The sequence below is a fragment of the Bombus huntii genome, chromosome 2, assembly GCF_024542735.1.
Source record: "Bombus huntii isolate Logan2020A chromosome 2, iyBomHunt1.1, whole genome shotgun sequence".
Classification (NCBI taxonomy): domain Eukaryota; kingdom Metazoa; phylum Arthropoda; class Insecta; order Hymenoptera; family Apidae; genus Bombus; species Bombus huntii.
The window spans coordinates 17,586,258-17,598,941 of record NC_066239.1 but is presented as its reverse complement, the minus strand read 5'-3'; the positions used below and the strand labels follow the sequence as shown (position 1 = coordinate 17,598,941).

The 12,684-nt window shown below is 37.8% G+C and overlaps 1 protein-coding gene across 3 annotated transcripts in view; it reads left to right on the top strand.

Annotated features, from left to right (window-relative positions):
• Window positions 1–11,804, top strand: part of LOC126874483 (RNA polymerase II elongation factor Ell) — a 146,907-nt gene extending 135,103 nt beyond the window's left edge. For 2 of the 3 annotated variants that reach the window (XM_050636631.1, XM_050636625.1), the window contains 8 exons: window positions 2,454–2,578; window positions 4,217–4,333; window positions 7,565–7,804; window positions 8,356–8,426; window positions 8,511–8,717; window positions 9,803–10,709; window positions 11,045–11,222; window positions 11,337–11,804. In XM_050636631.1, the coding sequence (XP_050492588.1) occupies window positions 2,454–2,578; window positions 4,217–4,333; window positions 7,565–7,804; window positions 8,356–8,426; window positions 8,511–8,717; window positions 9,803–10,709; window positions 11,045–11,222; window positions 11,337–11,555 (2,064 nt within the window). In that variant the 3' untranslated portion in view covers window positions 11,556–11,804. Of the gene's footprint in view, window positions 1–1,883; window positions 2,244–2,453; window positions 2,579–4,216; window positions 4,334–7,564; window positions 7,805–8,355; window positions 8,427–8,510; window positions 8,718–9,802; window positions 10,710–11,044; window positions 11,223–11,336 lie in introns of those variants that run through there. The other variant, XM_050636640.1, reaches the window with a different exon arrangement.
• Window positions 11,805–12,684: the final 880 nt, after the last annotated feature.

The following is a 12,684-nucleotide window of genomic DNA, read 5'->3' as shown; positions in this document are numbered from 1 at the left end:
AGTATTAGTACAATGCGTTACTTTACAAAAGAGCTCCGAAGCCATGGGTCTATAGGTATTTGTATAATTACGAAAAAACTGATCTTTCTGTACCTCGCTGCACCATTTGTTTCTAGAAAAGACTACGAGGCTGAGAGGCCCTTCGAATTAATTTAGTGCTAAACAATACTCAGTGGTTTCGGAGACTGAGAAAATTGAACACTTGAGAAGATATGAAGTTATTATCTATATCTATTACTATAATGTATCCTATCGACCAAGTTCAACTTTACGTTCGCAATTTCGAAGATACTGTAGCTCGCAACCTAACCTACTGTAGCTAGCACCTAACCTAACAAATTCTTATGGGCATATTATACGCGTGATACAAAACATCTTGAAACGTTATTAACGCCAGAGTGAAACACGACCAATCATGGCTATATCAATTCGAAGACGTACGTAGGGTATAGAGGTCATAACACGTATCTCGGAAATATATTTAGCAAAAAATTACTACGTGATAGTAATATAATAGTGGCCTTAAACGTACAATACTGTTCAAATAACTTGCGAAGTTTATACTGGCAATAAATAATTCGTAACTCCTACATACATTTTCAGATTGGTTTCGAATTTTACCAATACGATTGCCATAGTCTCGTTTCGTTGTGGCGCTAATCGATTTTCAGAATGTTTCGCGTAACGTGCGTGATATATGCGTAAAAAGTTTCTGAAAGTATTCAAACAATTTCGTGAACGACTGCGCTCGGCACCAATTTTTCTTGCTCGTTTCTGCGATCAATCGGGACGGCTGACGGATAACGATCTAAGATAGGCTGTTCGACAATTACGCGTCGTCAGTTGCGACCATCACTCTGATATCGTAATTGATGCATACGGACCGAGCGAGGTTAAATTACACACATCGCTGCGTAATCGTTAGCGTTACACGCTAATTCTCCAAATTCCACGGCCGCTTCGTTTACGTTCGTGTCGTTCCAATTTCGCCACGTTTATCGCTACTCGTAGCTGGCGAATAGACGCGTCCATACGCGCGCTGACTGAATGCAAGGCTGAACGAGCTTGAAATTATCGCAGCACGCCGATACCGCGCACAGAGCGCACCTTTGTTATCTGTCGAAATTATGGTCGCGCGGGAACCGCGTTAAAAGCCGGCCAAACGATGTCCACTGGAGCTTAATCGTGGATGGTTAGGTGTAATTTGACAGGGTGCTTCTAATCAACGTTATTCCATCAATTTACGTAACGAGAGAACGTGTTTCAGTGGAAAATCTGAATGCTGCTTTGTGTAGCGTGTGTTACGTCGAAAAAGATGTTAATCGCATATAATTTATAGCTTATACGCGATTCGCTGTAAATTATGTTTGATCCACATCCTGATTGTATAATTAAAGATATTGAAATAACCGTTTTCGAATAACTTGATAATATCGGAATTACTTTACTACGGAGTACAGTAACGCTATGCATAGCGCGTTCCTTCGTAACGCAGTTTCGTATAATGTCACGCTGATAGTCCGTAGTTCGTGTAATGGTCGGTCCTCGCTGGCCTTGCTATTTGCGAACGTGTTCTTGAGCATTTAAGTATACTTTTATGACCACTGCTGACGAACACTGGTAGTTAAGATTCCCGAACCCCAACGAACACAATGGTATCCGGTGAGGTATATTTCTGAGCGCTGTGCGTGCGCCAAGGATAAACGAGGAAAGTAGTCAATGCGAGTGAGCTAGTATTGGTAGTCAGGTCAATTTTTACCTCCAGAATTAACACGAAAGGTAATACAAATATAGTCGTGTTTGGTACACGACTCGTCGCACGCGTCTCAATCATCCCAATAAAATTCTCTCGTAATGACATAATAAAAACATAAAAAAAGTTATATTTCTCTCATTCCGATAATTATTGGGAAACCTGTTCGTCAAGAGTCCACGATCTCTAGCGATCGGACCACTGCTGTTTGTATCTAATATAGAAAATGAAAATAAGTTAATCGTTTCTTCTTAATTCAGCCTCGTTCTATCGTTACGTGTTTATTACCCAATTTTCGCGCAATATTGAGATACAGGAAAAGATGTATAAAAGGAGACCAAACGAAACACACGATACGAGATTAAAGCGCGTAACGCGAGTAACGACAACAGGACCAACGTATAAAACGTTGCCTCGAGGAACATTAGATCCTACTTATACAGATCTTATTTAAAAGCTTAGACAGACAGACAGATAAACAGATAGATAGGTAAGTGGAGATACATATGCTTGTACATTGTACAGTTTCATGTAACCGGCAGATATAGATAGCTGTCGCTGGTATAGGAACATGAGAATACTATATGGTTGGTCGTGTCAGCTACACACCAAGTACTGCACCATAAGCTGTTTCATAAGTTAATACGACCTTATTAGCGAAATAAAGGCACACGAATAACCAGTGGCTTTCTGATTACAGCAACTCTCCTTTCCACCTACCCAATCCAACCATGGATCCACAGGGTTTACGTTTAGCCTGTCTGGCAATCAAGACATCGAGGGTCCTCAGGGTAGTTTCGAGTGCATCCAACAAACGAGCCCTAAGTAAGTAACTATCTATGTAATGTATAGTCAATCGGAAAAATCACCTTGTTATCGTTTCTGAATCTGAATGAAAACAAAAGTCGCCTTCTTCTCGATTCTATTATTACGGTTCCGAAAATTTTATACAGGGTGGTTGGTAACTGATGGTACAGACGGAAAAAAGAAGTCGAAAATATAGAATAAAAAATATGGAATAAAAATTTATAGAATAAAAAAAAAACGTCAATCGAGACAACGATCTACAGTGAGATCCGTTATAACTTAGACGCGATAAAGTGCACGCGTACCGAGCGAAAATTCAAAGTCGATTTTCTCGAAAACAAAGCCTCGAACGAAAAATTTTTATTCTGTATTTTCGACTTCTTTTTTCGCGTAGAATCATCCCCTTTCCGCTCGTACCACCAGTTACCAACCACTCTGTATAATTCACGCGGATTTGGACTTGATACGTATATGACGTCGGTAAAATGATCGCAGCTGACGCTAATCTGTGGCCTTGTCGGAAAAACGGGACGCAATAATAGTAAACTGTAACAGAATACATAGTTTTTTTTTATTATTATTATTTAGTTTGTAATTTAGAATTTGTCCAGCTGGACATTCGGTAAATTTTTCTAGCTTAATTGCTAAATAACATGTGGATGGCTACCAACAGCGGGATACCATCTTCGAGTTTGTCTATTTCTTTAGTGAGGTCAGTGACGTGCAGAATACATAGTTGCATACCACAAACTATTACTGTTTTGTCGTAGAACTTAACGGGCACGTTACTTACACGCGATCATTGTATAAATAGGACAGAATTTTTCTTCTATAATATTCCTATAACGTATAATTATCGATATACGATATTTACGTGTGTGATTTTGATAGAGAGATTTTGAAATTGGTTTAAATTTAACGTTACCATAATGCTTGGAATTGAAATGGGTATACATCTGTTTATAATCGCGTTCGATCCGATGTTCCATGAATGAAACATTTTCTCGATAATTGAAAACTGTCCTTCGAACGTACGATTAGTCTTACTTTCGTGAACTTTATGCCACAGATAAAGCGACAGACGAAGATGAAATAGCGTAAGAATTAATTCGGATTTACTCTCTGCAACGGCGTGATAATATTTCTTATTCCTTCCATCGGTCTTCAACCACCTTTATTCTTACCGTATCTTGTCAGTTAGAAAATTAAATCTCTGTCAGACAATATATCAGCTTCATAGAACCAACGCTGATCTCTAACAATCCCGAAGGAAGATCTATTTCCTGACGGATAATGTATCAAATCCATGAAGCTAAAATTCATTTTTAATTCCGAAAGATATTACGCATCCTCTAAATTACCAAGAGAAGAAACGATCTTAAATTTTCTATTCGGTGGATAAAGTTGGTCTGTAACTTTGGCAAGAATTATATATAGAGGGAAAACCAATCTTAAATTTCATCGCGTAACCATCTGCTCGTGGGAGGATCAAATCGATTCCCACTGCTCGAATCTAGAGACTGCACGTCTTTCAAACGCGTGGCACATTTTCAAGACACGGGAAACGGCGCGGAAAAAAGAAAAGAGAAAAACGACGTCAAGACTCGTTCTAGCGACTTATCGGTCTCTTTATGGTGTTCCATTTTTCCTGTGCAGGAATCTGGAGAGTCTTGGCGCATTGCGGTGTAAAATGCGAATACAAGCGAATGACGATGTGTACGAGACAACCAGGCATCGGATGGCCGTTGCCGAAGAGAATAACAAGAACAAATGGTAAGTCACCCCTTGAAAAGATACGAACGTCGAAGGCTCGACTTCATCGATCCTCCATGGAGGTCGATTTTTCTTCCATGAGTTCGTTATCGAGTTCGCGCACGGTTCCATTCCTTTATATGCTTGCTCGTTCTATTTTTCGAGTGGTTTCTGTGTCATATTCGTATGCACTTCACCTTGCTAAGTAAGTCGACCCTCGTCCCAAATCACGTTATTTCTAGATCCATCGTTCATGACAATTCGTACGATTCTCGAATTAAATTCGATACCAGTTTTGTTCATTCGTTATCGTTTACACGATGTTCGTTGATAATTACAGAGAACGAGGAGGGAAGTAGCGGGAATTGTAGAGTTACATAAGCCAATCTTCATTTTACAAGAGACATTATCGTGTAAGATGTAACCAAAGAACGAAAAAGAAAAGATCATTGGGATTGTAAGACAATGGACGGATATCGTGCAGGCAGATTAGTTAATTTGTTTAACAGCGTAGCGGTCAAGGTTAAAAAAGCCCCGCAAGTGCGACTTAGGTCCGAAATCTTTGGTATCCGTCGCTGTGGATGAAACTTATTACGTACATGGATATACTGTGTGATACACGGTTTACATAAACGAGTCGTGTAACAAGATATTGCGAATAGCGGATTTCTATTTTAATGATTCTTCTTGTCAGTATATTTAAACGATAGAGGGAAGATTCATTTCGAATACAAAAATGTCCTAATATACAGGGTGGTTGGTAACTGGTGGTACAAGCGGAAAGGGGGTGATTCTACGCGAAAAAAGAGGTCGAAAATATAGAATACAAATTTTTCGTTCGAGGCTTTGTTTTCGAGAAAATCGACTTTGAATTTTCGCTCGGTACGCGTGCGCTACGTTATAACGGATCTCACTGTAGATCGTTGTCTCGATGGAAAAATTAAAAAAAAAATTTGTATTCTATATTTTCGACTTGTTTTTTCGCGTAGAATCGCCCCCTTTCCGCTTGTACCACCAGTTACCAACCACTCTGTATATTTAATTTCCCATTCATCAATATGTCGCATCGTTTTTGTATATTCACATGTGCAAGAAGTAAAATCCACTTCGCTGCAAATTAATTCGATTACTTTTATTAGCTTTAAATTTTCTAGGTATAGAAATTGCCGTTTAAGAGTAACTAAAATAATAAAAATAATAAATAAAATTTGGCTCCGATAGATGAAATTCTGATAAATAAAATCCCATCGTAGGAACGTAGAAAAGAGGAAAAGAAAAAAGAATAACCCGAAGCATTGCATTGTTTGGACCAGTTGCATTCTCTGTAGTTGTCTAGTGGTAGCACCGGTTACATAATTCCGCGTTTAAGAGCAAAGCTGATAATGGGTTTTCCCGGTGATGGCTTGCGTCAGAAAGGAAAATCGATTAATCACTTTCCTCGCGGAAAGACGATTCCTGTAGATTAGAGCTGGACATTGGGTGGGAAACTGGCGTCAACCAGAACCTTGTCTACTGACGTCAAGCGTGGGTTGGTTAGGTGTCGACGTTAAGAGATAGAAATGATCTCGTTAACCGATACGATATACGGTAAAATATTCCAGTCGTTTATATTATCGATCATATTATACGAAGCAATTTATGCTGATTATATTATGCGAACTACTTGCAATTAGCCGATCTTCCAATACGGTGGATTCTATCCTTTAAAGTAAAAAATATGATAGTAAAAGTGCAAAACAATCTAAGACACTAAACACTGAAAATGTAAATGTCACAGAGAATAATAGAATCATAGCTGTGCTATACATACGTAGCTTGAATTAATCCTTTGATCCCTATGGACGCATATATGCGTTTGCCAATTTTTTCCACCTCCCTCGCCCTTGAGATTATTTCATTAGTGTAAGAGACGATACGTGTGCATTTCTTAGTAACGACAATGAACAAAAAAAAAAAAATGAGAATCTGTTTATTTTCTGTATACTTCTGTATATTCACGGAGATTATAATTGCGATTAATATGTCTTTACACTCCGTTGTCGCTATCGTGGCGACATTATAAATGAAACTAACAAATCCGTTATCGCCGCCGTGGTGATATTCTAAATGAAATGAACAGCTCCGTTGTCGTTGCCGTGGCGACATTCTAAGTACGATTGTAAGTAGTCTCGGAGTAACTGGCAGCCCATAGTAAAAATGATTCGGAGTTTCTGGTGGGTCATCGGGATACCCGGTGTGCAAAGGGATATTATAGCAGTGCCGTATATAAATCATTAATTTTTATTAAGAAAAAGTATTTGGTCCCCAACGCGGATAACTTTCACCGGGAGTATTCAGTAATTTATTCGAACGTTGAATACTAGCAGTTCTTTTTTGCCAAAATAAGACTCTCATATAATCAATAATTCTTGTAAATATAGAGATACCGATTTTTTTGTAAATTCCATGAGCTTAGATTTATATCAAACACGTCATACGCACAAAATAAGCTGTTTTATTAAATAGAAGTCTATTAAATGAAACGTTCTGAAATAGCTACATGCCAACTATAAAACGTTCCTTGAATATTTCATTGATCAATCACTTTCCTCTGTCATAGAAAAATTCTTCACTCTGTATATTAAGATGACGGTACGATATTACTATGGTACCTAATCACTGCGGCAAAAGGTTTTTCAGGACCATCGATATACAGCAGGGACGCGCTATTAACGCCGTAATGATTTCAAACTGGAAATGACAGTGGAAAAACGTGGGCATTTTACGACCATTATTTTTCTTCTCTTTCGTTTAACAACCGTAGACGGTTATGCTTGCATAGTTTCGTATATAGTACTTTCTATTATGAATATTTAATGTACCGGGGAACTAGTTTATTCACGATGTAGGGGACTATCAATCATTTTATCAACTTGGTAAATCATGCAAATTATGGGAAAGTAAGGTAGAACTATCGGAACGTAAGTTATATCGTGTATCATTTCGAAAATAAGAATTCATTCACGTTACGAAAGACCATACTTTCATTTATTCCTTTCGATCTTCTTCGTCTCTTAACAACAATGCTTTCAAACATTGCGAGTTATAATAACAAATTCTAAGATTGTAAATAATCTCGTATACCATATTCTTATATATTATTCTCGTATAAAGAACATCACTTACTCACTAATATCGTATAATATAATATTAAAAATAGTAGTAATATTTATCAGCATGCCCCTTATCGTTCTTCGTTTTATTTTCCACCAGCACCAGAGTTATCAAGCCAAATGGGCCGGACATCGGGCGCAAAGTAAAGGTGAAAACTACCGGAAGAACTATACCATCTCCATCACCATTGAATTCGAGGTATCGAGAATCGACGAGCATTCCAACTTCCGTTAGTCAGCCTAGACTGTCTTCCTCTTACAAGGCTACTGTCAATAATCAACCAGCAGCTCGAAATCAACCGGAGAAGAAAGTCTCTGAGATCATGCGTAGGCCACTCAAGTAAGTTTCGATTAGACCGTATAATCGTACCTTGAAGAACGTGTAATCATTGTTTACTTTCATAACGATAAAACAGAGAACGAAACAAGAAAGATTTAAGAAAACTAAAAATATTTGAAGAGCACGCAAGGACATGACGTTATTCCCTTTATTTTGATATCGCTTGGTAGCAAAAACACTTGCAGAGAAAACAATTTGTTTGCTGCAACTGGTACAGGTCTTTTAAAAATACGCGATAAGTCTGTGAAATTTTGTAAACAATAACAAGAATATATATCATGTTGTAGTAACAATATTTTTACTGTTTTATTCGACCGTTGAATTAAATAGTTTTAGTAATAATTCTAAATTCTATCATAAATATTTTGTGCATTTCAAGACTGTTTATTATATTCTGTCCGTGTGTTCTTCATTTAGAAATACGGTCGTAAAAGTTCGATAAAAGAACGAAAACAAAGTAAAGTTTGTAAGATAAGTAGCTTAAGATAAAAGTCTAAATAATCGTCTAAGTATCCATTAGTTCTAACGAACATTTTGTTTTCTGTTTACAGGGAAAGGCTTATCCATCTTCTTGCTTTGAGGCCATACAAAAAGCCAGAGTTGTATGATCGTATAAACAGAGGTAAGAATATAAACGAAAAATACAAACTTAAGATTATCCATCAAATTTTTGGCGCAAATTAATTAATTGATATCTTATTTTCAGAGGGCATCAAAGATCGAGAACGTACCGCCATGCCGATGATTCTGAAACAAGTAGCTTTCATGAGGGATAACACGTATCATCTGCATAGATACGTCTGGAATGACGTGCTAGAAGATTGGCCTTATTACACAGAACAGGAAAAGACCATGTTGAAAAGAAGAAAACCTCAAAATCTAACGCCTCCTGGTTCTAGCGATGGATCCAGCGGTACGATACATTTTCACGGATTAAATCTTCATCTCGCCGAATATTCATTGCGACAGAGCAACATGAAAGTCTAATTATATTTCACATTCATTCGGGAACAATTGTCAGTACATAGATACTTTTATTCACTTGTTAAAAGATTTAAAGCTAATGACGATGAAATTGGCAAATCGACAAAAATATTTTTCCAAACGCACTCGAACAATAACATATAATGGTCTTCTTTTATATCAATGAGTAGACTTAGATGAGAATACATTGTTTACATACACATTGTTTACATTATATACATTGTTTACAGTATACATTGTTTGTATACATATAGATGAGTAGACCTTGTTTACAGTATACATTGTTTGTATACATATAGATGAGTAGACATTGTTTACAGTATAGTAGAAATCTTACACACACTCTCTTTGGTGTTTGATCTCTACTAAGTTATTTATTACAATATGATTTAAACAGAAAACAATGGTTACTTAACATGAACTTAATGCAGTAATATGATCATAACTAATACAACTTAATTTTAATGTTATTGGGAAATTTGAATGTGTAAAGATATACAGGATAAAAAATATAAAAAATATTCAAAGTTAATTATAATATTTAGAGAATGACGCAAGTCTGTGTTTGGATTTCATTGCATTTCTTGTTTTCATAAAAATTTAAATCTATGTAAATATTATGCAGTGTATTAATCCATTAGCATATTAATTTTTTCACACCGAAAGTTCCTGTGAATCGTATTTTTCCGACCAAAATTGCTATTTATTGCTATAGCGTCATGATTTTGTGTTTTGAGAGACAATCGTATGATGAGTAGCACTTTCACGCCTACGTTTCTGTGAATATCGCAGTCCACTTCCTCAGAATACACCTGCGACAGTTTCTTTTGAAAAACCAAGTCATAGCATCCATCCATCGTCGTAAAAGCTTTAAATCTAAAATGTTACCATAGTATTGACAATAATTTCGAAGAATTGTTTCAACAATCTATTCATACATGCTAACGCGTTAACAATAATCCAGATAAAATACAGAATAACATATTGAATGTACATTATCGATTATGATTACAGGCAGCGGACAATCTCCTAATTCCACTCATCCAGGTTCACCGCCTGCGATCACAGCACCTCCGCCCTCGTTGTTGGGCAACAAGCGACCAGGATATTATCAGGGTAATGATGGATTACCGACAAAAAGACCACGGATATCGCATTATAGGAAGTCAGAATTGAATTCTGGATCGTCGAATGTCGGGGAGAATGGAAGGACGGCTGGTAGTGGTGGAAATAGTAACAGTGTTAGTGTCGTTTCCAGTGCAGCCGGTGGTAGTAGTGCGAATGGTGGCAGTGGTGGTAACAACGGTGGTGTAATTGACGGCTGGGATCAACGGCAACATCAGCGTGATCGTCGTGGCGATTATCGACCCGAAAGAACAGCGAACAGTGATGTGCTACGAGGTGGCAGCTATGGCCATGGAAAAGCGTGCTTGACGCCAACCAGTGATAGTGAAGAGACCAACCAGCAGCACGGTCATCGGGACGGGAACGCCGGAACGTCTGCGAGCAATGTCGCTAACAACGCGACCACTGGCCATAGTAGTGTAGCTCATAATAATTCTTTGAGCAGCAGTCGTCATCATCATGGAAAGACTGCAACGCTTGGTGCCGAAGAGAGTGCCGGTACGGCTGTGGATTGCGTGGCTCGTTCGATGCCGAGTGCCGCGAGTGACGGTGGTAGTGCAGGTAGTTATAGTGGTAGTTCGAATGGAATACTCGCCGACAGGAGAGATAGAAGCGACAGGAACGATAGGGGACGCGTTGGCGACAGGGATCGTGACCCCAGAAAGAAGAATAACGGAACAGCCGCTAACTCGTATAACGAGTTAATCGTACCTAACTATGACACCACCGAACATAATCCTGACAGTCTTCACTTAGAGGAGAGTCCTAAATCATCGGAGTATCCGGACTACCTCACGTGAGTATCTTCGAAATTAATAAAATTTAATAGAATAACCAGTAAGATTCTTCCTACGATTTTGTCTCCGTTATTGTTAATTACGATTTATTGTAAAAAAAAAAAAAAAAAATAACACGATCTGCACGCTTTGTGATCTAGAGAAAGACTCGTCATCGTGGCTCCATAGTTGTCTTGATATTAATTATTTATTCTTTCTCTATAATATACACCCTTACATTCATATGTTACGATAATGGAGATAAAGCAGTGCAGTTTTCTGCAGTTGTGAAGCTTAATTTGGATCTTACTAAGCAAAATATACCTCGGTGTACTTACGCTCGAATTTCTTACAGGTATTATACGACAATAAGCAGTACGGAACAGAGAAGACGTTATAAGGCAGAATTTAATGCAGATTATGAAGAATATCGAAGGCTACATACTCAAGTGGCGAAAGTATCTAAACGATTTGTACAGCTTCAAGATCGTTTGAAACAAGAAGAAGCTTTAGGCAATTGGGAAGAATATCAGGTACCGTATCGCATGTAAATAATACACAAGACACAATGATACTGTATCACAAGAAGCATTGTTACAATGGAAGATCTAACAATTATTTATTTATATCTGTTTTATGTTTTACAGGAAATAAGGCAGCAAATTTTCGATGAGTATAACGAAACCAAAAGCAATCCTAAGCATAAGGAAACGAAATGCCGTTTTCATTACTTGCATGAAAAGCTAAGCCACATCAAGCGGCTGGTATTGGAATATGATACGCAGAACTGTGGTGGCATGGTGACTAGCAGCAGCAACGTAGATGGTAGCAACGACATGAAGGAAATGGATAGTTTGCACTACTGACACAAACTGAAAAGGCCGCTTTTTACTCTCTACCTTTTTTCGGTTGTCGGTATGCTATTATCTTCGGTGTCGAAGAATTTGCATTTTCTCGGCATGTTCCAAGGCTGATCTAAAACGGTCCACATGGTTCCTGAGTTGTATCGCCGAAAACAAAGTCAAGTACTCTCTGAACCGGGGTTGCGAGGATATATATATATATATATATATATATAGGATATATATTATAGATATATATATATATTATATATATATATAGGATATATATTATAGATATATATATATATATATTATATATATATGTATATATATATATATATATATTTATATATAAACTCGCACATCACGAAGAACCTTCAATGCTGTTGTTGAAAAAATTTGCGTGTAAGTCGAGGATCTCTCTTCTGTAACTGATTTGTGCGCGCGACTGTGATGATCTCTTCGACTTACGTTGTGTGATCGTGAGCGATCATCGGGATACGCTTGCGTGCTACTTCGACCAATGGTAACCAGATTGATAAAGGATCTTTTTAACGACAATCGGTACAATTTGAAGGGAAAGAAGAAGTATAAGAATAATGAAAATAAAAGAAGAAAAAGCCAGAGTCCATCCGAGGAGGGAGAGAGAAAGAGAGAGAGAGAGAGAACAATGAGGAAAAAGGGCATTCGCGGAGAACTAGATATTATGCGTGAACTGAAAGAGCACAGACACGTTTTTTCTTGAGAAGAAAGAACTCTGTCCTCCAATGGAAGATAGGAAGAAGAAGAATAGGGAAAAAGCGAAGAAAGAAGATAATTGAGAAAAAAGTAATTAACTCTATATAATAAGTTACTTACCGTGCGCATGTCCAGGTGCGCACTTCCAGGTGTGTCGTCCAATTTAACATTAGATTAAAAACAAAAAGAAAAGATCGACAGTGCGAATGCGAGAACAGGGTCCAAAAGGTAGTAAATGGCTTATCACGTGCCACGTCCTGAGGACACTGCGTTTCTTTTTCCGTCGGAAGGGAAAAGGAAAGGAGGCTAGCACAGAGACTGTCCACGAGCTGCCGCGAATCGTATATATGATCTGCTGCTCGCCATTTTCTTTCTTTCTTTCTTTTTTGTTCTCTTTGTTCCTCCATTTCTGATT